This window comes from Alternaria novae-zelandiae (assembly GCF_023758075.1).
Source record: "Alternaria novae-zelandiae strain BMP 2774 chromosome Unknown scaffold_2, whole genome shotgun sequence".
NCBI lineage: Eukaryota > Fungi > Ascomycota > Dothideomycetes > Pleosporales > Pleosporaceae > Alternaria > Alternaria novae-zelandiae.
Window position 1 is genome coordinate 1679562 of NW_026056962.1, and position 25063 is coordinate 1704624.

A 25063-nucleotide genomic window follows, 5' to 3' on the forward strand; every position below is an offset into this window, starting at 1 on the left:
GGACTTCGAGACTCGCTGCTATGTCACATCACGTTAGCAAACGTGCAAGAGATGACCGAGTGGCGCATACCAGCCTCTCCATGCATGTTCGAGAACGACACTTTCTTCTTTCCAGTACCGATTGTGGGGAACATGGAGAGCTGGTGCCGAATTTGCGGGGATCGTCATCAAGCTACTGCACCCAGCTTCGGGATTGCGCCAGCCCAGACCATAGGCTCGGGGCGCAAGCTCTTGGACTCAAATATCTTGATCACAAATGATCTTGGTGGACCCTGCTTGTTTACTGCGGAAAAGTACATAAACCTCCCATGGCTGCTGTTAGATTTGAGTATCGATCTGCAAGCTCATCATGTTTCGATCTCTTCCTCTCCTGAGCATTGCGCTTGGCAGCCTCTCCGCCGTCGGCGCACAGGAGGTGCCAGCTGTACTGACTGCCGATATCATCGAAGGCTTGGGCAACAACACTCTCTTCACAAGATGGCGCCCTACGTACCACTTCTCCGCACCGGCAGGATGGCTCAACGATCGTAAGTTTTGGCTGTACGAAGTGCATGTGAGACAAATACTGACTTCGTACCTCTATCTCTGTAGCATGTGGAATGATGTACGATCCTGCCACGGAGAGATATCACCTCCATTACCAGTGGCATCCCAACCATGTCAACTGGGGTAACATCTCTTGGGGTCATGCAACCTCCAAAGACATGATTACTTGGACAGATGTTGGAGGCTGGGAAGATGATCAGGCTCAGTCTGTTGGCACCGGTCCTTTTCCTGATTCCGACAACAGCAGTTACTATGGTCTTGGCATCTTCTCAGGCTCGGCACAGCCCTACAATCTCCAAGGACAGCAGGACGGTACTCTCATCGCCTTCTACACCTCCGTCCAGTATCTCCCCACAAACTGGGCCTTACCTTATATCAAGGGAACTGAGAGCCAGAGCATCGTCATCTCTAACGATGGCGGCGAAACCTGGGAGCAGTATGCTGGCAACCCTATTATGACCGAGCCACCCAGCGGATGGAATATTACCGGATGGCGCGATCCTTTCGTCGAGCCTTGGCCGGAGATGGATGCTCTTCTAGGACAAGAGGAGCCCCACTGGTATATGGTTCTTGGTTCTGGCATCAAGGGCGAGGGTGGCGGTGGCCGTATTCCCTTCTACAGCGCTCCCGCCAGCAACTTGACAGACTGGACTTTCCTTGGCGCTCTGTGGGAGCCCGAGAGGAACGAGACTCTTGGCTCTTTGCTTGAGACCGGAACCTATGGCTTCAATTTCGAAGTGTAAGCCAGTATCCGTTCGCTGCAATCGCTCGTGTACTGATTTTACAGATCGAACTTTTTCTCTTTGACCGATGAAGATGACGACGTTCATTACTACGTTCTAATGGTAAGTTCCGGCCGTGGCGGCTACATGTGACACATGTACTGACTTCGTGCTTCCTACAGGGTACTGAAGGCGGCAACCTTACCTGGCATCCACGTGCACAATGGGGCCTGTGGAATGAAGGCCAGGTCAACAGAAGGGACAACGGCTCTGTTGAGTTCACCCCTCTGTCGGGCGGCGCCATCGACTCCGGTCTTCTCTACGCGGTTACCAGCTTCTGGGATTCAAAGAACGACCGTCGCGTCCAGTGGGGTTGGGCCAACGAGGAGAGCAACAACTTTGCGATCAACCAGATGGGTTACCAAGGTGCCATGGCTATCCCTCGAGAGATGTACGTCATCAAGACCAAGGACCTGGTCAACACCAATGGCGGTCTGACTACAAAGGGCAACACTCGTGTTGAAGAACACAGTGATGGTACCTTCACTGGATACACCCTAGGAGCTCGTCCCCTACCTGAGGTTGTGGAAGGCTTCCACGCTGGAGCTGAGCCCCATGTCATCGAGACTGGCGACAATGCCTGTGTCTCCGGCGCGATCTCCGGCAATGGGAGCAGCCACATGCACCTCCAGGTTTCGCTTTCTGACTTCACTGGACCTGCCGGTGTTGTCATTGCCCAATCACCCGGACACGAGGAACAGACTATAGTTTGGTATTCTCCAGAGAACTACACCATCAACGTTGACCGCTCGCACTCATCTTCCATCGTTGAGTTTGCCAACTACACCATGCTGGGATTTTTCTACCCATACACATTCTCCAACGGTACCACCGAGTCTCTTCACATGGACATCTTCGTTGACGGATCTCTCGTAGAAGTCCTTGTCAACGACCGCTTCTGGCTTACGACTCGTATCTACCCTGCTCGTACCGACAGCACTGGATTCGGCATCTGGGCTGGCAACAACTCTACTGTCAAGGCTTCCGACATGAAGGTCTGGAACATTGAGACAAACGCCTTCCCAGCTAGGCCAGTAAACTCGAGCAGTGAGCTTGTATTCGATACGCCAGAGGAGACCAACAACTACATTTGGTGGCCTGGAAACTAGGGGGACTGCGACCTGAATGCGCGCGACGCAGTAATGACATGAATAACGGCGCTCTATTCCGCGACGGACGATGCGGATATAAGGGTAAATATTGTATGTAGAATGTAATAATATGCATACCAATCATCGCAATCATCTTCCAAGTCCCATGAATTAGTCATCTCCCATCGAAGGAGAATATCCGTCGTGCCGTAGTGCAGCGCGTTACCCGTTGTCAAGATCTTGCCGCGATCTTTGTCGCCAATAAACCAAAGGTGCGCGTCCGCGGAAGAGAAACACGGGGCCGTTGCTGGTGGCTCTCGGACAGTTGAAATACCCGGAAATAACCTAGTCTTCGCAGCGCCCTGGCCTTTTCTCCTACTCGGTCTAGGTCGTGGTAACAGCGGGCCTTAGGATTTCCGATGTTCTCGTTAGTACGAGAGGATTCCCCGCCGGCTTCCCCAAACAGCTTGCCCCGCAGGATATCTCCAGGGCTTGCACTTCTGGGGACGGCACGTGTAGCACCCTGAACGGGCACATGGCTAATCGTCCACCGGATAAATTGGCATTACTGCCGTTAGCAGCATTACGCCTACCGTCGGTGGCGTTAAGAATCGCATGAGGGCGGTAATAGGATATCCATTCCCAGGTGCATAAATACGTTCTTGAATGTTCACTTACGACATATAAGCTTGACTTTGTCTCCCGTATCGACCAAACGAAAACAACATCGCAGTACATACGATACTCGAATAAACTATTATACGACACAATGGCCAACGCAGAGGAGCAATACAAGCTCTCGCAAGAGCAAATCGACTTCTTTCTGGAGAACGGATGGTTGAAGTTGAGCAACTGCTTCACAAGAGAGCAAGCAGAAGGACTGCAGGAAACGCTCTGGACACGATTGGGTATGGATCCCAAAGACAAGTCGACATGGTACGCTTTTCTTCTTCAATTATAAGTCTCTTACGTGCAGCCATCAACAGACATTGACATGACGGATACAGGCACACCGAGCGAACAAACATGCCCTTCTTCAACGAATTCTCTGTCGAAGAGTTTGCACCAAAAGCCTGGGCTGGAATTTGCAACCTTGTGGGTGGCAGCGACCGCGTTGATTCTAACGCATCGACTTGGAAAGATGGCTTCATCGTAAACCTCGGAACGCCAGAGGGTCACAACAAAGTGGTACGCCCTCAAGAGCTACCTGGCTGGCACGTCGACGGAGACTTCTTTGTTCACTACCTCGATTCACCTGAGCAAGCGCTTCTGGTCATCCCGCTATGGTCAGACATCGCTCCAGGCGGTGGTGGAACCTACATTTGTCCTGCCGCCATTCCCACTGTGGCGAAACATCTATACGAGAATCCTGACGGAGTCAGCCCAAGGATGACGCCAAGAGCGCAAAACCCGGAGTTTGTACAAGAGCAAGGACTGAAGTGGTTCAACGACCTAGCTGCCAGTATGCCCGATGAGGCTTTCGTGGAAGCCACCGGTGTAGTTGGCGACGTCTACCTTTTGCATCCGCTGATGCTGCACTCAGCGTCCAACAACCAACTTCGTCAAGTCCGCGTCATTACCAACCCACCGGTGTCCGTCAAGGAGCCTTTTGTGTTTGATCGTGTCGATGGAAACTACAGCGCGGTGGAGCGCAAGACCATGAAGGCGTTGGGCAAGGACCGGATTGAGGGGTTCAAGATTACTGGAAAGAGGCAACCAGTTATCCCCGAGCGATTGCGAATTCAAGAAGAGATGAAGAGGAAGGAGGAGGAGAGGATGCGCAAGTTGAAGGAAGGAGCGGGGATAGATGAAGCGAAGGATGCAAGTCAGACGGTCGCTACTGCTGCGTAGGTTTGTAATCATCAATTGACTTTGATATCGTTGTTGATCACGGTTCTAAGAACACATCTCGCGTTGAGTGATGGCGATGTGCTTTTTTAGATAAGATAAGAACGGAAGTGTTCCGCGGTAAGATCTCACACGACCACGTTTCCTCTCGACACACATTGCGAGTACCCCATGCAACAGAATTAATAAAAGGCGAGCCATTCAGACTTTAAGCATTTGGTGAGTACCCAGTGAACCCGTTTTAGAACTTTTGCCAAGTAGGGAAGCGATTGCCCACGGGTCGGTCGGCATTTACCAGGACTACCTGGGTACACCACTAGTTGAGGGCCGATTGAAATAATACGAGCCACACCGAGTGAATCAGTTTGGAATGACCCGAGTGAAGGAACACCTGTCCTCAGAAGCTGACACTCGCCGCAGTTGGGAATGGCAAGTAGAAAGTGAACACAGATTAATAATATGCACTGGGATCGGCAGGAACTGCAAGCTAACTGCAAGCGGTCGGGAGACCAAGCGATGTGAGTGAGATGTAGAGGGGCGGCGGCGAAAGTGCTAGGGAAATGCTGGACAAAGGTGGGTACAGGCATGCGGCGGGTAAGTGCAGTGGGTGGTAAGTTCAACGTGGTCTCTCAATGCGGTGAAAATAGGTGGAGGCGCAGGGACCATGCCGCTCTAGCGCTAAGCTGGTGTGAACACAGTTGCTCGAAAGTCACAGCCATCCACTTGGAATATAAAGCGCTCCTCTACCGCTGTCCTCTCTTACTCCTACCCCAATTCGTCGTGCCTACCCAACTTCAACCACATACAAGCACAGCAAAATGAAGTACACGACTGTCTGCGCTGCGTTCTTTGCGGCCGTCGCCGCCGCATCTGATGTCAAGCAACTGAAGACCGACAACTTCAAGAGCTTCATCGAGGAGAACGACCTCGTCCTTGCAGAGTGTAAGCTTTCCTGAGTTACTCAAGACTCAAAGAAATAATTGCAGAACTAACAATTCCTACAGTCTTCGCGCCATGGTGCGGCCACTGCAAAGCACTTGCTCCCGAGTACGAGACGGCGGCTACCACACTTAAGGAGAAGGATATCGCCCTCGTCAAGGTCGACTGCACAGAGGAGCAGGATCTGTGCCAGGAGTACGGCGTTGAGGGCTACCCCACCCTCAAGGTCTTCCGCGGCCCCGAGAATGTCTCGCCCTACGGTGGACAGCGCAAGGCCGACAGCTTGATCTCGTACATGACCAAGCAGGCTCTCCCCGCCGTCTCCGACGTCACAAAGGACACTCTCGAGGAGTTCAAGACCGCCGACAAGGTCGTCCTCGTCGCCTACTTCGCCGCCGACGACAAGGCCTCCAACGAGACCTTCACCTCGGTCGCCAACGGTCTCCGCGACAACTTCCTCTTCGGAGCCACCAACGACGCCGCCCTTGCCAAGGCTGAGGGTGTCAAGCAGCCCGGCCTCGTCCTCTACAAGTCCTTCGACGACGGCAAGGACGTCTTCACCGAGACCTTCGACGCCGACGCTATCCGCGACTTCGCCAAGGTCGCCTCTACCCCTCTCATTGGTGAGGTCGGCCCCGAGACCTACGCCGGATACATGGCCGCTGGCCTTCCCCTCGCATACATCTTCGCTGAGACTCCCGAGGAGCGCGAGGAGTTCGCTAAGGAGCTGAAGCCCCTCGCTCTCAAACACAAGGGCGAGATCAACTTCGCCACCATCGACGCCAAGTCCTTCGGCCAGCACGCTGGTAACCTCAACCTGAAGGTTGGCACCTGGCCCGCTTTCGCTATCCAGCGCACCGAGAAGAACGAGAAGTTCCCCTACGACCAGGATGCCAAGATCACCGAGAAGGAGATTGGCAAGTTCGTCGACGACTTCCTCGCTGGCAAGGTCGAGCCCAGCATCAAGTCTGAGCCCATTCCCGAGTCCAACGACGGCCCCGTCACCACCATCGTCGCCCACAACTACAAGGATGTCGTCCTCAACAACGACAAGGACGTTCTCGTTGAGTTCTACGCTCCCTGGTGCGGTCACTGCAAGGCTCTTGCTCCCAAGTACGAGGAGCTCGGCCAGCTCTACGCTTCCGATGAGCTCTCCAAGCTTGTGACCATCGCCAAGGTTGACGCCACCGCCAACGACGTTCCCGATGAGATCCAGGGTTTCCCCACTATCAAGCTCTTCCCCGCTGGCAAGAAGGACTCCCCAGTTGACTACTCTGGTTCCCGCACGGTCGAGGACCTCGTCCAGTTCATCCAGGAGAACGGATCACACAAGGCTGAGGCCAGCATTGGCGAGGCCGTCGAAGGTACGACTGAAAAGCTCGCTGAACAGGCCATGGCCGCCTCCGAAGTTGCCGCTAAGTCCGCCGCAGATGCTACCGAATCCGCCAAGGCCAGTGCCTCTTCCGCCACCGACTCCGCTGCTTCCGCCGCTTCAGAGGGTACCGAGACCGTCAAGTCTGGCGCCTCTGTCGCTTCCGACTCAGCCTCCTCAGCCGCCTCTGAGGCTACCAAGTCTGTCAAGTCTGCTGCCTCTGAGGTCACCGACTCCGTCTCATCGGCGGCATCTGAGGCTTCGGCCTCCGCCTCAAGCGTCAAGGACGAGTTGTAAATGACTCGCTTCTTGAGTTTCTTTGGTTATGTCGGCGCTTTCACGTGTACCAGTACCCCTTTCAGCATTTGATCACTTTTCATACATGCTGAGGTATATGCGTACAAAATGGTTATGATTACATGGGGGAATGACACGGTTCTCGTTTTCTTACTTGGGACCATGGGTAGCGTTAGCTAATGGAGTTCCGGTTTTATCTTCATCATCATTGTTGAGTCTACTTTCGATCGTATGTGATGTGAACTGATTAGAACAACATGTGATGTTAATAACATGAACATGTCCTTTGAGTCCCATGGGTCAATGCCTCCAAATACTACGCATAGGTAGTTTCTCATAGCATTCATGTGTCTATTCATTTAATCGGCCCCGTCACACTCCTAACCATGACAGCAGCCTCCCTCTCCCAAGTCACAGCGACACCCTTGTTCGATAACGCCCCGGGTAACTGACTACCACGACTCACGCATTCCTTCACCGAGTCCCCAACAGCAGTCTTGTTACTCCTCAGCGTCCTTGCAGACACACCGCCCTTGTTCATGAGCTCCTGCACTCTCGGCGCCATGTTAGAGGCGAGCGTCCTCCAGAAGTAGCTGGGTAGTGACGAAGTATCGAGAGCTTGGAGGAGGGGTTGTAGGAAGTTGGAAAAGTTCGGGGTGCGCGAGGCGTCGAGAAGGGGGTGTGCGGGTGGCTTGATGCTTTCGAGGAGGGATTGGAGTGCGACGATGTTTTGGCACCGCGCGGATATCTCGAGGAGTGTGCGGTCTAATGTGGGAAGCTGACCCAAGGCGCGCGCGAGCGATGCGAGGGATGACTTCAGCTGGGTCTGGAGGTAGTCTTGTAGTGCATTGAGCATGAGGGTCGGTTCGAAGGTCTCGGTCGTGGTTTTGGTCGATACCGGCGACAGGAGGTAGAGGGTGAGCAGCGCGGACGTGGTTCTCGACTTGGTGTCTTCGGTTTGCGAAAAGGTGGATGCCGATGTTTGACCTGATGAGGATAGTAGCGAGGACATGGAGAACTCCTTGACTACCTGCTGAGCGCGCGACGATATGCTGCGCTCGCCTGGGTTGACGAGCTCGCTCTTGAGCGTGTTCACCACGTTGACCCTGTCCAGGCCCTCACCCTCCTCGCCTGGCTTGGAAGCTGCAAGGAGCTGGCGCAATGACAGTATGGTATCTGCCGAGCGCACCATGGCTCTGTGATCCTCCCTCTTTGCGCTGCCGACGCCGCCCAGCTCCGACATGCGCACTTCGAGCTGTCTACCTAGCATGAGACATCGCGCGACGGCCCTGCCAAGCTTGACAGTCTCGCAGAGCCTCTCTGCTGTCAGTCGCACCTGCTCAGCGACCTCGTAGCGCTCAATGACCTCCTTCTCTAGTGTCTTGTACGACTCGGTCAAGCTGGCAACCTGTCCTTCCACCTCGTGCAGTATGCGTCCGCTCGATTCGGCATGGTCTCGCGTGTGTTCCAGCAGCGGCAGTGCCGACTTGGTGGTCAGGGTATCGATATGTGTGTCGACTTCCTGGACATCGAAGAGGACGCGCGACAGCGGTGTTGACAGATCTAGCGGGGTGTCGGAGGGGTTGTTGGTCGAGAGGACGAGCGTGTTGGCGAATGACGTCGCCGAGAAGTCTGGATCGAGGAAGGCCTCATAGTCGATGTATGAAGGCTCATCTTCTTTGGACATGGTGGGAGGTTGCTCGAATCATGGCCTGGCGCACTTGCGCAATGCTCGCTGTCCTAGCGCGTCCTTGCACCTCCGCATCTTCTCCGCGCCAAGCATCCCATCCGCTGCAGGTATGACTTGAGGACTGCACTGCCTGAGTCACCTATGACTCCATCTGAGACAAGCCTCGCGACTTCACCGGATATCAGCACTTTGCCACACCTAGGCATCGCTGCTGGGGTCCAGCCATTGTACGCCTTGCGCCACCTCCCTCATGGTTACCTAGTATCGCTATCATGGCCACTCAGAATTGTCCATCGTCCATTGGGTTGCACAGTCAAGGCTGTAACCGCTGCTGTATTCAAGTTGAATTGGAACGCCTGAAAAGGGTGAATAGCATGATTCTTGCAGGTAAAGCTGGTGCCTGCAGGCCGGTTTGGTGTATAAAGTAAAGGTACTTCTCACCATGTCTGTTGGTATGTCGAGTACAGAAGCAATATTTTCAGTCTCGTAACTCATACTTCTTGTCACTTCATCTACGCGCTTTATCTTGTCTTCATTGAAGACCGCCATTATGCCCGGCGAGACTCCCACCAACGGTGTCAAGGACACGAATGGCACTACGGAATTCGCGCCAGAAGGTTCTCTTGCATCCTTCAAGAACTTCTATCAAGGCCCGCGGGACAAGAACAAACAGTGGAGCTGGACTGAGCAGGAACCTGAGGATGTCGCAGACCCTGCTGAGAATGAAGAGACGGCCCAACACGCTCTCATCACTCGTCTGCTCAAGTCAGACGACTCCCGCAGGAAATACAAGATCCACTCAATCATCATCCAGTCGCCTTGGCTCAAGACTGCTCTTGCTGAAGTTCTGAAGGATTACCCAGCCATCCATTGTGAATTGAAACGCCTGGAGTTCGAGGCGCCATTCACTCCTTTCGTTCATCGATGGGCTCAGCTACTTGAGTACAAAAGCAGAAAAGATCTCGATGCCACAACTGCTGAACACGTTGAGCTACTCTACGAAGTTCTTTCCTCTGAGCTCAAGGACGTCATCAAGACATTCGAGGACTACATCAGCCATGGTATCGTAACATTCGATCATATCTGGATCATGTATCAGCCCGGCGCCCTCATCTACTCCAACTCTCACAACGGAGCGTATGGGGTCTACAAATTGAAGTCAGGCTCCTACGCCAACACCCAGTGCGGTAGGATATACCAGATCAACCTTGAGGCCATCGACTGGAACGGCAGCACTTTCGGTCGTACTGCCCAGACTATTCGAGTTCGAGAATTTCATGGCACTGCTCCTATACTGGGCTTGACAGCCTTCCCACTGTCATTCCATCCTCATGAAGCCAAAGTTAGAGAAGCGCTGATCAGCCGTGGTAAGAAGTTTGAAGCACTTGCTGGCAGCCACTACATGGCATACGATGGCTTCGCGATTGGATGGGACAGGGAGGGCAACGAGGCACCGTACATGTGCACTGGCCGTATCATCATCGACTCGGACAGCTTCCAGCGCTTCTCTCCTCGTTCCATCAACCGAGTCGATCCTCTCAGCGCAAAAGAATGCGCCTCTGGTCCTGAAGCCGTCGCTGAGAAGCTCGAAATCCAAGACCCGACCGAGATGAAGTACGTGTTTGGCAAGCAAGACAAGGAAGAACGTCTACGCCTCACCGAGGACCACCATCTTCTATGCTTGCCTAGGGTCCGGGGCTATTCGCTCAAGAAGAAGCAGTGGCTGTTTTTTTACCTTGATCTCATCGAAAACATCAAGTTCAATGACAATGCCTTTGCTTCGCTCGTTCTCCCTCAAGACCAGAAGGAGCTCATTCTTGCATTTGCCGAATCGCAAGCCATGAGCCAGTGCAAATTCGACGACATTATCAGCGGAAAAGGCCGTGGCCATATTACTCTGCTCAGCGGCCCTCCCGGAGTTGGCAAGGTAAGTCGCCCTACAAATCTCCCCGCTTTTTGAACGAAACACAATGGTTCCAAGGTACTGACACCTTCTAGACCCTTACAGCAGAGTCTGTAGCCGAGCACATGCGCGCTCCCTTGTTTATGATGTCCGCCGGCGACTTGGGTATCGACCCCGACCAAGTCGAGAGCAAGCTCACCAACATCCTCGAGATGATATCCAAATGGAACGCCGTCCTTCTGCTCGATGAATGCGACGTCTTCCTTGAGGCGCGCAGCACGCACGACCTAGAGCGAAACAAGCTCGTGTCCATCTTCCTGCGTGTGTTGGAGTACTACGAAGGCATGCTGTTCTTGACCACCAATCGTGTTGATAACATCGATGCTGCCTTCCAGTCTCGTATTCACATCAGCATGGCATACCCTGATCTCACGTCTACCTCGCGGAAGAGCATTTGGCAGAACTTCTTGAAGAGCTTGGGTGGCTTGGAGGGATGGAAGGATCTGGATCTGGACGAAATGGCAAGTGTGGAGCTCAACGGTCGTCAAATCAAGAACGTACTGAAGAGTGCGTCACTGCTTGCTGCGAGGAAGAAGGAAGTTCTGAACAGGAAGTATGTGGATATGGTTCTGGGGATCGAGAAGAGAAGGCCTGGTGTGGCTGTGGGTTTCTAGAGGATAGGTAGTATCATGAGTAACGAGCTATCCCAGACTGTTCTCTTGGTATCGGACTAAGTTGGAGACAATATCTACAAGCCGTTCATTTGACGATCTCCTGATCATGTCGCACTTCCGAATCATTGCCATGCCTAATTATCGTTCCCCAGCACTTGGAGGCTTCTTGAGTTGAGGCTCATAGAGCTCAACCTTGAACGTCCTTCCCTCGGGATAGCGCTCTAAGAGAAATGGCGTTAGCTTCCTGTTCCGACGGTTCAAAATTTCGTCGACTTACCAGTCAGCACAGAGACTTGTGTCATCAACTGCACGTGCAGATTCACCAGTGCTTGTTCCATATCTCTATTCGCAGCATTCCCGACACGTAGCACTTGTCCACCAATTCCGTTAACGTTATATCCAAACAGCTTTGCCTGAGCAGTGTTAGTGCTGTCGCTGGAGGTAGTAATGTAGTAAGTATATCCAGGGCCGTAGAGTAGGCGTGCATTGTCTTTGATGAGGGAAAGTAGGTGGTAGCGTTCAAAGTGGCTGACCATCGTGGAGTCTATCGAGAACAGTTCTAGGTTGGTCTAAGAACCAGCCATATATGCGTTCTGCCGACAAGCAGAAGACGGCGTTTGATGTTCAGCAAACTATTCGTGGATCGTAAAATACATGACATGGGCATATATGGGGTAGGTAAGTCCGAAGAAACAAGTCAATGGATGTTTTCCCCCCTCCTCGAGATACCTTTTGTACGCTCAAGTACATGCAGTCTCACCTTGGCGATGCTGATGTTTCCCTTGATGATAGGTCGAGACGCAAAGAGACAGCTGCGATGGGAAGATACCACACCCTTTGGAAGTCGCGTTGGACAAAACATGAACCAGAAGGGTAGTCAACTGTACATCGTATAGTGGTATGGGATCGGATCACGCAAAGCATACGGACACCACGGAGTCAGGAACGAGAGCAGAATAGTTTGAGCACCAGAAACAATGTATCAATTAGCGAGTTCCCGTCGGCAAATCTTCAAGTGACCGAATCAGGCCGCCTATAGACAAGCGATGGTCTTCTAGCTGGGAGGCTTTATTATCATCCCAGTGAATGTCACTCCCTTCTTCAGACGTTGATCGTAGCGCGCAACTTCGTGCCTCAGCTCTTTTGCCAACGCATTGACGGCCTTAGGAACGGTGATGGGAGTGTCCTTCTGGCCTACGGTGTGCGTCATGAGTACGAAGCCGTCTCTCTCTGCGGGCAGATCATAGGCGACAAGTAATGCTGTTGTAGCCCCGACCTGGTCTGCTTCGCCTGATTTATCCTTCGGATCTTTATGATAATCCGCAGCTTGGTAAGTGACCACTTCGTAGGTGCTGTCACGACCATAGAGCAGACGGGCATTTGCTATTGATGTTAGCCATGGGGAGACATGTGACAGATGTATAGAGTGTTGGTTACCTTTGATAAGATTAATCGTGTCAATCTTCTCGCGATCCATGTTGAGTCAGGAATGGGTGGTCAGCGGAAGTTATGATTGAGCTCGTATCACGGAGACCCCAGATCTTCATCTAGTCCAGCCATCGGATTTGCTTGCTGTCAAGCCGATATGCCTAGCCAATGTATGTCACATAGCTCGAATTCATTTTACAACAAACAAGCTTGCTACCTGGAAGGAGACAAGCTACAACACATCAGGGAATTCAGGCTTGAGGAGAGTCAATTTGCATTGAGAGGATCTGGGGCTATCTTAACGCAACTTCAACACGATGTCAGAACAGTATCGCGTAATCAGTAACGGTAGTCGCGGCAACGAGAGAGCAACAAATCCTCTACTCATCGCGAACCGCGACCGTAATCCATGAGTCCTTCAATTATGTCCTCAAAGGCTTTTTCTTCTTTTCTTGTTTTGATAACGTGTCTTGTTATCTCTTCTTATTGGGAATACTTCCACCACACGAGACCCGCAGAGTCGACAGCAAATCGTCGCAAACATGGACGAGAAGTTGCATGTCCTAAGGTATTCGTGTGACTGCATCGGAAGTATAGATCCAGTCTGATCTGGCCTTGGGCTTGCTGTACAAAGCACAAGATGACTAGGCTTGAAGGGAGCTAAATCGTAGCGCCGAGTAGGTGCGGTACCCTAGGGGAGGGAGGAGGGCCGCTAGAGCCCATAGCGTAATGACATGCGACAAGGTGTAGCATCGCATCGAGTAGGGTGAGAATGTAGTTGTATGGCCATAGACAGTAATTGCTGTCAAGAACCAGACATGGAAGTGATAACGTGCCGTCAATGGAGACGTAGAATAGCTCGATGGAGCTACACATATCCAGTAGCGTCGTGAACAGGGTATAGTCGTACCGAAGAAGATCGTACCCAATCGCAATCCTCTATACAAGGAGGACTGGGCTTTTGAAAAGACTATACCTAACCGCCAAATGCTGTTGAAAAGAGGATGGAAGTGAGAACTGAAGACTAAGAGCGCGCAGAACTGGAGACAGTGCACTCTGCTGCAGAGGCAAAAGGCTCCAGCAACGCAAGTCGGCGAAACCAGCCAACCGACGCAAAGCAAAAACTAGACGCGACCCTGGTAGACCTTGATATATAGTACATGTAGAAAGGTCGAGATCGTTAGAACCGTATTGCGCCGATGATTCGATTCGTTAAACCTGATAGCAGAAGTCCAGATATTCCGTACCGCGTCGTCGGCGCGACTGATCGCATAGTCATGAAAAAAGAAAGAAATGTAATGAACACATATGGATGCAAGGCAACCAAATGATATCGCAGCCTCTTGACAGAGAATTGTCGTGACATCAAGACGTAATCTAGATGTCAGGTTCAAGACACTGCAGAGATCGGGACCACCAGACTTTTCTACGAGGCAGGAGGTGGACCTGTAGGCTGTGGCCTAGGATTTCGCTGAGGGTTCTGACCGTTTGGCTGACGGTTCTGTTGGTTTTGTGGAGGACCTCGGCGCTGTCCCTGGAACTGGCCGCCGCCACCACGACCGCCACGGAAGCCGCCTCGCGCGTTGGGGTTACCGCGCGCAGCACCATCTTGTTCTTGTTGCTGACCTTGACCTTGACCAGGAACACGTTGGGCGCTGGACATAGGGCGAGGGATTGATTCGGGGGATTCGTAAACGTATAGGTTCTTCTCGATGACTTGCGGGATGGGCTGGATTTCGGTACCAAGCTCCTGTTCGATCCTGTAAAGGTTGAAGCGATCTTCCCAGTTGATTAGGTTGATAGCTAGACCCAGATGTCCGAAACGACCAGATCGACCGATCCTATGCAGATATGTCTCGGCGTTCTTCGGGAAATCAAAGTTGATGACGACGTTGACGGCCTGGATATCGATACCACGGGTGAGCAAATCCGAACAGACAAGGTTTCGGCAAACGCCATTGCGGAAGTCGTGGAAGACGCGGTTACGGTTATGCTGGAGCATGCGCGCATGCGAGTAAAAGCAGGAGTATCCGAGTTCGGTGATCTTCTTCGCAAGAAGCTCTACACGGTTTGTGGAGTTGCAGAAGATGATGGACTGATTAATCTGCAGCTTGTTGAAGAGGGTGTTCAAACAGTGGACCTTCTGCTTCTCCTCAACGAAGGCGTAGTACTGTGTGATACCGCGAAGGGTCAGCTCGTCCATCAGGTTGATTTCGTACGGAGAGTTCATGTGTTTGTCCTGCACTGTATTAGCAAACTTGTCGTCGTAGAGACGCTGGTCAAACGTACCTTGAAGCTCTTGACTACGATAGGAAAGGTAGCGCTGAACAGCATGACTTGCCTGTCCTTGGGGTGGAAGCCAAGAAGCTGCTCTACAACGGGGGTAAACTCAGGTGACAAGAGCTTGTCAGCCTCGTCCATGACAAATGTTTGGCAGGCGGACAGATCTGCTACGCCCTTTCCAGCCAGATCCAGGATCCTACCAGGTGTTCCAACGATGATGTGAACGGGGTCGCTCAACCGTATAATATCGTCCTTCAATCCTGTACCACCAGTCGAGACCATGACGTTAACACCGAGGTGCTGTCCCAATTGCTTGCACACCTGGGATGTTTGTAGTGCGAGTTCTCGGGTGGGAACGAGGATCAGAGCTTGCGTCTTGGGGCTCTTCGGGTTTATGCGCTCGAGGGTAGGGATAACAAAGGCGGCTGTCTTTCCGGTACCGTTCTTCGCTCGCGCGAGGATGTCTCGGCCGGTGAGGGCTACTGGGATCGTCTCTTCTTGAATTGGTGACGGCTTCTCGAATCCAGCCTCGAAAATGCCCATCATGAGCTCGCGCTTGATGAAGAAGTCTTCAAACTCGAGGCCCTTGGTCGCTGTAACATCCTACCCTAGCATTAGCTCACGTCCAATATATATGATGCCCAAGTCCATAGCCTACCTCTGTCTGCGGTCGCGCATCCTTCGCTGGCGCATTCAAACCGGCTTTCCAGTTTGCCTCTCCTGATGGTGTAGCATCGCTGGGAATATGTCAGCGCGTAGTTCTTGCTTCGTTGGACATGGACTCACCTTAGCTGCGTTGCCGCTAGTTGGTTGGTGATTTCTGAAGTCATTGTGTATGTGGGTCCACCGAAGGTGGGGTTGTTGGTCGGAACGTCAAGGTCTAGTAGTGTGGATAGAGGCGCGATTGGTGTGTGTGCAACGCTTGCGGCAGAGCAGAGCAGATGCAAGTGAGGGGTTTGGGTGTGGAGGCTCGTGTAGTGTATGCCGAAGAAAGTGGGGTCAGGTAAGCGCGGGATGGGAGTGCTGACTGTTTAGCAGCAACTCGGGTGTCGGCTTCTCGTGGTGGTGTGCGTTGTGAAGAGGCTGATTGAGGCTCGGAAGAGTCGTAATGTAGTGGTTTCGCCTTGTGGAGTCGTCTGCGAGTGGAGGTTCGCGCGGGGGTTACTGAGGACAGTAGGAGTTAGTAGATGCCTCGAGAGGGTAAGCGCAGAGAAGATGGTGTAATTTTGTGCAGTGAGGTCGGTCTGTGTGGTGTTGTGGTAGCTGGGCGGGCCGCTTTATGCAGAAGGAACTTGAAGCTGGTGGAGGGCAAGGGTCCGTGCGTGCTTGTCATTGGCCCTTCTGACGTCGGTGCCAGGGCGACTATCTCAGTCCCCGTCTGCGACATCCAATTCTCGACTATCCAACTTGAGGATTTCTGTGCAATGATAGCGGCGTGTTCTCATTGCACCTTCTCTGTTTGCCGCTTTCGGTCTTGATACCACGCGCCAGGTCCGCTCTAGCTGTACGTTTCATGTGTAATGCTGCATGACAACATGAGTATTGACGACGAATGTAGCATATTTCAGCCAGAAACATATCGGCCACACTATTGATTCAATAACTGAATCTCTCCACATCAGTCATACGTGTCGATTTTGTCTTTCGACACTTGCGTAAACAGCCGCCGAAACACGTACTCAAAGCCCATAACTCACCATGTCGTCTTTGCTCGGCCTCTCAAGGGCCCTTCGTACGCTCAGGACACCCCAGACTACCAGAAAAATGACCTCCCACTTCTTCTCTCCTTCCCACACACCCCGACACCTCAGTCTACCACGACCACGCCTCTTCTCCTCCCGCGCATACGACGCCTACAGCGCTCAAGTAAAGTCCAACAAGCTTGTTCTGTATGGACTCATGGGTACCAATATTGCCATCTTCGGGTACGCGGCCTTTCTTAAGAGCCAAGCTATACAGGGCTTCCAGATGCCATACCAAAAGTTCATGGACACGATGACATTGAACCTCGACAAATTTCGAGACGGAAACTACACGTCGCTGCTCACTGCGGCATTCACGCACGTGGATCTCTTCCACATATTGTCGAACATGGTCAGCGTTTATTTCTTGGGCTCTTTCTTAGCGGCAGCGCCTGTGATAACGCCAATGCGATACCTGACTATCGCTCTGGGCTCTGGGATTGCGGGAGGAGTGGGCGCTTTGTTCAATCGGTATTACAAGTTGCGTTCTGAAGGCCCTAACGCCAGAGACTATTCAAGGACTCTTGGATTCTCCGGAGCCGTCATGGGCATCGGCGCTGTGGCAGCGTGCATGAACCCGCACGCGAGAGTGCTGATCTATGGCATCGTACCGATGCCACTTTGGGCTATGACTGCCGCTTATGCCGTCTACGATGGATTTTATCTCAACGACTCGAACTCGCGAATAAGTCATGCCGGGCATCTAGGAGGATTGGCGTTTGGGCTCGTGTACTACTTCACCAGGTTGCATCGTCTTAGGTTCTGAGGGTAACAGTACAGCCGGGGTGTTCTCAATATGTTCTGTAGAAGTAAAGGACTTCCTGATCAGGTTCCGTGTGCTGCTAAGCTATTTTAATGTCAGTTGGTTGGCAAGTGGATAGTGCAGAGCATGCTTCCGGATCTTGTGATACGATTATCAGACTACATAATATGTATGTAACCTCTGGATACCACGATCTATCACCCGCTCTAGGCGGGCATTACACAGGCCCAATTATCATACCCCTCTCCCTATCACATATGCAATTCTGATAGTCCCATAGCTCTACCCAAACACCGTGATACACCCCATCTGAATATGCTACACAGGGAAGAGACAATGAAATGTGGGAACCATCTCGACTCTCAATCGTAAAGCCTGTCTGCTATCAACGCATTAGCTTGCTTCTGAGAACCCGCTGATCAGGATGTTGTAGCTTACTGAACTCCTCAAATCTACCTCAAGCGGTTTTCTTGGAAGGACTGACGGGTTCCGGCTCGTCATCAGCGCCGAGCTCTGCGTCGCCGTTGGTGCCAATGTCGTCCTTGGACATGGAATTCGGCAAGCCCTGTGGGGTGTAGGACTTGTTTGGAGTGTACTTGGGTGTTGTAGACTCCTCAACCTCCATCTCCTTCACTTCCTCGTCTTCGGAACTCTCGATGATGACTTCCTCAGACAACGCGCTCTTGCGCGGTGGTGGTCGCTTCCGCTTGACCGCTTCCTTGTCCTCGTCCTCCTCATCGATGAGCTCCTCAGACCGACCGCTCTTCCTAGGTCTGCCCCGCTTCTTTGGGATTTGTCCTTTGGCCTTCAATTTCGCTGCTTTAGCAGCCTTCTTCTTGGCAGCCAAAGAGAACTCCTCGTCCTCGTCGGACCCTTCTTTCTTCCACGCCCGACCTTTGCCCTTGAAGTGCTTGGGCTTTGCAGGCTCCGGCTCTGTTTCCTCTTGAAGCAAAGCCATGGCTTCTTCATCTAGCGAAGCCAGAAGGGCGTCATCTATATTCCTACTGATCGACGCCACCGACGCTCTCCTGCCCTCTGCAGTCGGTGATGTGTTATTTGATTCCTGGGCGTCCCCGTTTGTGGGCTCTACATCCTCAAACAGCTGCGAGTCGTGGTAGTATGGCCTCTGCTGTGCTGGCTTTCGTGTCCGCAGTCCGCGTCGAGTGGAGCCTGCTGACGCAGTGGTCGGATCTGGAGAAGCCGCAGCAGAGTCAACATCTTGAGCCATCTTACTACTAGCGCTGGGTGTGACGGTTCTGTTGAAGGTGGCATTCAACTCGATTGCCTCTGCGACATTGGTGGGCGTGACTTCGGTGTGAGCACCTGCCTCGGCGGCTCCGCCTTCAATAGCAGAATCTTCAGACTTGAACAGGTTAGCATATTAACCGTGAACCTAAAGACGAGTACTTACGGCAGTCTTCGTCTTCGGTGTCTTTCTGGTGCTCAATTTGAGGATGTGGCTCTTCTTCGGTGTCTCTGACGCTGTTGCTGCGGTTGACGATTTCGGAGCTGTGACATGTTTTAGCAAAAACACAACAGACTAGCTAGCAATGTTTCGCGTGAAATGTCAAAGCACAAAGAGGTTCGGCACGGCCAGTATGTGGTAGATATGAAAAAACTACACAGGTGGGGTAATTAACATTCAAAAATGGGTCCAAAATTCACATACCAGATCGAACAGGAAGAGGAGACACGATTGCAGATGCGGCGACCTCATCGATTGTAGTCTCCATCGGGTCCTCTAGCTCATCTTCGGGCGAGATGGTTTCTTCCGACTATGGGCAGGTTAGTGCATACTGGGTAGCGAATAGACAATGAAACTCACAATAGGCTTCTTCCTGGCCTTTCGAGTAGAAGACTTGCGCTGGCCATTGACGGCGATGGCTGGTACTGTTGGCGTCGCGGTCTCTGCCCCGGGCACCGACGCCCCCAAGTCCTTGCTGGTTTCACCTTCGTCGCTCGCCGAGGCGATGACTTCATCGGACTAGATTTGTCAGTAGCTGGACGAGAGTATGCGAACAGTACTCACGAGTGGCTTCTTCCTCGCCTTGCGCTTCTTTTTGCCAGACGGACTCTGGTCTTCCGAGTTGGCCACGGCCGACGGTGTCGCAGACTCTGCCGCCCGTGACGCTCCGTTGCCGTTGGCAGCCGCAGTCTTCTTTGGCCGGCCGACCTGGCCACGAGCCTTGGTGGCTTGAGGTTTGGCCTTGACAGGTGGGGCCTCTTCGTCCTGGAACTTTTAGCATACGGTATAATTAGCTCATTATGACAATGACCTACAGTTGAATCAGACTCCTCAAACATGCTCAGCGCTGTGTAGTATAGCGAGAGACCACCAGTCATTTTTTGAGACTCGACCCATTCCTCGTATGATGGGGAAGGACCGTTCTGATTTGCTTCTTTCCAATCCATGAACTCCCGGTGACCATGCTTGTCTTCCCAGAAAACGGGAGAGCTGTCGCTAGACTTGTGGGTACTCTTCCTTCCAGATGCCGCGTGGCCGTTGGGAGCCATGGTGAACCGAGAAAAAGACACAATGGCAGCCAAGGTTGAGCGGCGGCCGTGACAAGCGCAAGAACAGGTTGCAGAAATTGACGCGGTTGAAGATGCGGACGCAAAAATGCGCAATAAAAGATTGGGTTGACTAGAAGTATGGAATGAAGTGGCGCGGGAAGATGCGCGCGAGGTTGATGGTTGTTGTGAGGAAGTTAAGTTACAGAAGAGATCCAAGTCCGAGATGATCCACGTCTGGTCAACTGGTGCCACCTTAGCTTAGAATTCTCAAAGTCGCCAGGCGATAAAGCGGCCCGCGGCAACTACTTACCGAAGATAAGCAACTGACTGTTATTGAAGTCTGGGTCGAATTATGATGCTGATGTCGCTCAAAGTGGAGGGAGGTGTGGACAGTGGGATGGGCTTGTTATTAGCGCGCGGACCTCAAATTTGAGCTCGACCACTGATGGAATCGAGGTGTATCACCAACACCAGTTTCCCTTCTCAGCATTCATCGTGAAAATTGGAGGCTTGGCTGCGCATCATTGGTGCATACGACCTTTCACGTTCACCTACATCATTTTTAGCACTTGCGTGCTCCTTGGGAGTGCTCTAACGAGATTACTGATGTTGTGATCTGTCTTGCTACTTGTTTTAAGAAGGTAAGCGTCGCTACCGGAACTTTTATCATGATCTGAGTACCTGCTATGAAATCTCGAAGGAACTATGTACTTACTGCTGTAAGCTTGGGGGTCACACTGCGGCCGAGTTCCGCGATAGGTACAGCAGTGGTAAAAGGAAGTCATGTCCAAGCGCATGCTTCGAGACCCGCTGGCTCGCTCCCCGTATGCATTTGGTTTTTCTTGTTCATGATGTGACAGCCGCCTATATTGTCTGCGCAGTCCCATTCTGTAGTACGATCTCAGCATGTTGGCGATCACACACCACAGCGGGTACGATAGCGATTGAATGCGATTCGAGCTGCGTCGTTGCATATCATATTAGTTATTGCATTTATACTCTACGTCTACTGCATCACCTCGTCAGCGACAAGTCATCCAAGTCACACACCAAACAGATAACGTGATCATGCCACAAGAGTAGCATTGAGATATCTTAAGCCTCATGAATGCCGTGGTGCCATCCCCAATCTCGTCGGCCTGGTATATACAAAGAGCAAAAAAACGAAGCCCAAAGCTAGTCCATCATGAGACCAAACTGGCGTCGCAAACGCGCGAGCAGGAAAAATGCATAAAAGGCCACTGCGCATAATGCAGGATGGGTATACAAGGACGAGCCCTACCGCCTTCCCCGTGTAATAAGACAAATTTGCGCCCACCGGGATATGATGAGCAAGGTAAAGGAAAATTTACAAACGCCATAAGGACTTGTCCGATCTGCGGAAATGAATACCAATGGCGCAGAGTTGGCCGAAAGCAGTCGTCGAAAAAGCGGACAGGATAGAGATATGTCGATAAATGAAACAATGAATGCGAACGACTGCTTCTCAAAACCCAGAATGAGTGCCGCAAAGTCGAAATTACTGGAGATCATAGCGGTAGAGGATCCGCCGGTTCAACCCTCCAAAGCAATGCTCCTAGAAAGATTCGGGTGGGCTCGGCATGCCATGCGCGCTACCATCCTCTTTCTCTGGCTCTTGAACGCTATGATTCTCTCTTTGCACCGGTTCAAGCTTCAGCTTACCGATGGGTTTACCAATGCCCTTCATGAAGCCACCCTGATCGTTGCCATTGTCATCCTTCTCCTCGTCCAGCTTACGCTTTTTACGAGCCATTTGTTGCTGCTCTCTGAGAGGGCGTTTCCGAGGACTGGAGATCTTGCCTGTAGGTGGCAAGCGTGGCTTAGGGAATCGCTGCTTCGGAGGAAGATCATCATCCTCGACAAGCGGCTGGCTGTTGTTGTCATGGAGTTTACCCAAGAGCCAACTTTGGAGAAGACCAATCTGGTTCTCAGCGGTCTGGACGGTGACAGGCTCGAACTTCGGTGGCTCAGGCATAATGACACCAGTAGTAGTAATATTGCTGTGAATATTAGTAAGAACCTCATCAAAGCATATCGCGAAACACACCTATTGTCCTGCCTGGCATATGCATTGTGCACCCTGTTCTGTAGTAGATGCAACGGGACGCTGGAAGTAAGTCCGAACTCGATGTCAAGACCGAGCTCTTTGAAACCGAAGAAGTCTTCGCCAATGTCTTCTGCGAAGTCTCCACCCACGAATTGCTCGCTACCGTCGTTGAAGGCACCGGCCCCGTCAGCACCGGCGTTGTCCATAGCTGGTCGCAGGAGTTCAGCGTAGTATGACCGCATCCTATCATGCATGCCACCGAGCTTGGTACCAAGCCTCTCAACATCGTCCTTGACATAAGTCTCGAGAGACTCAAGATCGACACCATTCGCGTGCAAAGAGTGAAGGACAGCTTCTTCTTGAGTAAAGCGTGGTGTCCAGCTTGTAGCCTGTCCGTTAGGAAGAGTGATGGGGACATCTGACTTCATCTTCGGTGTTTCGCGATATACCCCGAGACTTGCAACAAGATTCTGGAAGAATTTCGCCGCAATGTCAGTAACGGCATCAAGAGCTGATGGCTGGAACTCTTCGAAACCAGCATGATAAAAGACTTTGCCAACGCTGCGTTGTAAGGCGGCGCGACAGACATAGGGGGCCATGATCGGCCCATCCTCGGATGTGACTGTTGGCTCGATGTCTGCCTCGTGGAAAGGTTGCGGTTCATATCGTTGAAACTGGTTTTGGTATAGCTATATGAATTAGCGGTCGGTATATTCCTTCGAATTTCGGATAAAAACTTACCTGCGATTGGATCTGCATCTGTTTGACGATGCCGATCTTTGCGCATATCTTCCTGGTTTCTTGCAGTATGTGGTTGTTGTCATCGAACTTGTGAACCAAAGCACTGTCTGGCGATACGAACTGCCCCTTTGGCAGAATACGCATGTACTCCTCAGCCTGAGGAATGACATAGCCCTCGGCGTCTTCAACCCATTGCAGGCGTTCAGAAAGGTCAGGAATGGCGCACACAGGGTCGTAGTAATCCGGAATCTGGCGCTCCTCTTCCCCTTCGATGCCCTCGGCGAGTGACTCACCAGCAGTGGCCTGAACGCCGTCTTTTCCGTCCGGAGCGGAGACGGCCCCGCTTGCAGTTTCTTCCTCGATAGCTTGCTTTCGGTGTCGTAGCCATCTTCTCATGCCAGCTTTTGTGCGTAGAATAGCAGGTTCATCTGGCTGTAGGTGGTCGTCACGGAACAGTCTATGCCTTTCTGACGCGATGATTGCTCGATCTCTTTTCGTCACTTGTTTCCATGTTTTGTATTCCAGATCATCCAGATCAGCATCCTCTTCCAGAACATCACTGACCGAGATACCAGTGCCGTCAGCCTCCGAAACGTCGGCTTGGCTACCATTCACGCCGTTTCGCGAAATGCTGTTCGGTCCCAACGGTGTCAATGTACCGGGTGGGGGAGGTGTCGAAAAGCCGTTGACGCTGCCTTCCATTTCGGAGTCTGCTCGAAGAAACTCGTTCTTAAGATTGGACACGGCGTTATTGAGAGATGGAGCTGATGGTTTTGTTTCCGGTCCCGGTGTGTCCTCCAGACCTGCTGGAGGGGCCTTTCTTGCTGTACTTGAGCCTTTGCCTCCCTTGCTTGGTGCCTTTCGTCCTCGTGAAGCCATGATAGGTTCCTCGTCTTCACTGTCGTCGGCGCCGTCGGCATCTGCATCGCCATGACGCATTCTCCGTTCTTCTGCCTCGACTTCTGCACGATCGCGAACAGTGATGTCCGGGATAAGGGGTACGAGCTTCTCGGTTTCCTTCTTCATGTGTAGTGCCTTTTTCCGGAGAAAGTGACTTGGGTCCGCGTTGTACTTTAAGCAGTTCGACCATATGAGCATAAGGTCGTCGACGAATTCCTTCTTGGACTTGTATTGGAGCTGCTTGAGCTTCTTCATCATCGTACCAATATCCATGGGCTGCTTAATCACGTTGTAGTAGTCCGGTGCCTCTCGTTTGTTGACGCGTTGAAGGAAGGGGTGGGCATGCTCGTTAGCCTTGAGTTCCATGAGGACCTTCTCTGTACTCTCGTATAGTTCCTCCTGTCCAACACGTTCTTCGTTTGCCCATTTACTCCTGTTCTTACGGACTTCGCTAATAAGGCTTCGGAGCTGCGCATCGGTCGCATGGACTTTGTCTCTTTGTGCGTCGATACGGGAGATGAGGTGCTTGAGTGTGAGACTGGACGCGCCAAGGTTAGTGGTGCTGAGAGTGCCTTGCTGGGGGGCGACGACGACGCTGTTGGGAGGTGCATTCGCAGGCGTTCCAGACGTTTCTATCTCTACTTGACGGTCGAGTTCGTCAAGCTTCTGCTGCTCTAGCATGGCGTCACGATCACTTTCCAACGAGTAGAACATTGTCTGGAAGCTCCGCCTGGCCGCATCCTCGGTCGCAATCTTATCCTGTTGTAGCTTCTTGCGCACATCGTCTGATGTCTTTGTGTGGTCCGACGAAGGTGTCCCGGTCCGGTCGTGACCTGACTTGTTCGATATGGAAGGAACGCGGAGGAGGCTTGGCGTGCTGGGAGCGGCAGCAGCAGCGCCATTGGCAGCGCCTTTTGAGTGTAGCGGCGAGGTGCGGGTATCGTCTTCGTCTTCGTCGTCTTCATCGTCGCCATAGTCGTCTTCGTCGATTGTGCGGGTTAACTTCTTCGGGGTGACGGCCGGTCGCGCGTCATGCGCCGCCGCATCCCCGGATGACGGGCGCGGCTCGTTGTCCAGGGCATCAACAGCATCACCCTCGTACGTGCCACCGATCACTGCAGAGAGACGCGCTTCTGTGCGTAGAAACTGTTCGCGCCATCGCGCCGCGCGGGGGTCTTCCTCTCCCACCATGTCTCCGTCCCCCATGTTGATCGCGTTGGAGGCGTTTGACATGGCCGCCTCATCATTCAGCGTCGCATTGGGGGTGCGTAATCGAGTCGCGTTGGGCGGTTGGTGCAGGTAGCGGGCATGGCTTGGGCGTTCTCGCGATGATGGAGGATATGGGGAAGCGCTGAAGGACATCGTCGTCGTCGGCTGTGGGGGGTCTTGGCGGTTCGCGACCTACGGGGAAGGCGCAACCAGAGGGCGACGTCCCAACTGGTCCAGGTGTCGCAACGCGATAAAATCAAGCATGGAAGGAGC

At 52.5% G+C, this 25063-nt stretch overlaps 9 protein-coding genes across 9 annotated transcripts; 4 read left to right on the forward strand and 5 right to left on the reverse strand.

Annotated features, from left to right (window-relative positions):
- Positions 1–349: 349 nt before the first annotated feature.
- J4E88_001585 (uncharacterized protein) lies at positions 350–2437 on the forward strand (the record flags this gene model as incomplete). The annotated part of the gene is made up of 4 exons (XM_049395254.1): positions 350–527; positions 592–1285; positions 1334–1391; positions 1451–2437. 4 exons carry the CDS (start codon positions 350–352, stop codon positions 2435–2437), a joined length of 1917 nt encoding a protein of 638 aa, XP_049259118.1.
- A 751-nt stretch (positions 2438–3188) lies between these two features.
- On the forward strand, positions 3189–4270 carry J4E88_001586 (uncharacterized protein; the record flags this gene model as incomplete). The annotated part of the gene is made up of 2 exons (XM_049395255.1): positions 3189–3355; positions 3427–4270. 2 exons carry the CDS (start codon positions 3189–3191, stop codon positions 4268–4270), a joined length of 1011 nt encoding a protein of 336 aa, XP_049259119.1.
- Positions 4271–5085: 815 nt separating this feature from the next.
- Positions 5086–6875, forward strand: J4E88_001587 (uncharacterized protein; the record flags this gene model as incomplete). Its single annotated transcript, XM_049395256.1, has 2 exons — positions 5086–5209; positions 5272–6875. The coding sequence occupies 2 exons, from the start codon at positions 5086–5088 to the stop codon at positions 6873–6875; spliced, it is 1728 nt and encodes a 575-aa protein (XP_049259120.1).
- Positions 6876–7230: 355 nt separating this feature from the next.
- Positions 7231–8562, reverse strand: J4E88_001588 (uncharacterized protein; the record flags this gene model as incomplete). The annotated part of the gene is made up of 1 exon (XM_049395257.1): positions 7231–8562. The coding sequence occupies one exon, from the start codon at positions 8560–8562 to the stop codon at positions 7231–7233; it is 1332 nt and encodes a 443-aa protein (XP_049259121.1).
- A 553-nt stretch (positions 8563–9115) lies between these two features.
- J4E88_001589 (uncharacterized protein) lies at positions 9116–11142 on the forward strand (the record flags this gene model as incomplete). The annotated part of the gene is made up of 2 exons (XM_049395258.1): positions 9116–10492; positions 10564–11142. 2 exons carry the CDS (start codon positions 9116–9118, stop codon positions 11140–11142), a joined length of 1956 nt encoding a protein of 651 aa, XP_049259122.1.
- A 1054-nt stretch (positions 11143–12196) lies between these two features.
- On the reverse strand, positions 12197–12619 carry J4E88_001590 (uncharacterized protein; the record flags this gene model as incomplete). The annotated part of the gene is made up of 2 exons (XM_049395259.1): positions 12197–12525; positions 12580–12619. 2 exons carry the CDS (start codon positions 12617–12619, stop codon positions 12197–12199), a joined length of 369 nt encoding a protein of 122 aa, XP_049259123.1.
- Positions 12620–13996: 1377 nt separating this feature from the next.
- Positions 13997–15683, reverse strand: DHH1 (DExD/H-box ATP-dependent RNA helicase dhh1; the record flags this gene model as incomplete). The annotated part of the gene is made up of 4 exons (XM_049395260.1): positions 13997–14809; positions 14860–15456; positions 15512–15590; positions 15640–15683. 4 exons carry the CDS (start codon positions 15681–15683, stop codon positions 13997–13999), a joined length of 1533 nt encoding a protein of 510 aa, XP_049259124.1.
- Positions 15684–17815: 2132 nt separating this feature from the next.
- On the reverse strand, positions 17816–19872 carry J4E88_001592 (uncharacterized protein; the record flags this gene model as incomplete). Its single annotated transcript, XM_049395261.1, has 6 exons — positions 17816–18721; positions 18770–18867; positions 19028–19133; positions 19184–19342; positions 19388–19588; positions 19639–19872. 6 exons carry the CDS (start codon positions 19870–19872, stop codon positions 17816–17818), a joined length of 1704 nt encoding a protein of 567 aa, XP_049259125.1.
- Positions 19873–21448: 1576 nt separating this feature from the next.
- On the reverse strand, positions 21449–24943 carry J4E88_001593 (uncharacterized protein; the record flags this gene model as incomplete). Its single annotated transcript, XM_049395262.1, has 3 exons — positions 21449–21893; positions 21941–22629; positions 22682–24943. The coding sequence occupies 3 exons, from the start codon at positions 24941–24943 to the stop codon at positions 21449–21451; spliced, it is 3396 nt and encodes a 1131-aa protein (XP_049259126.1).
- Between the last annotated feature and the right edge of the window lie 120 nt (positions 24944–25063).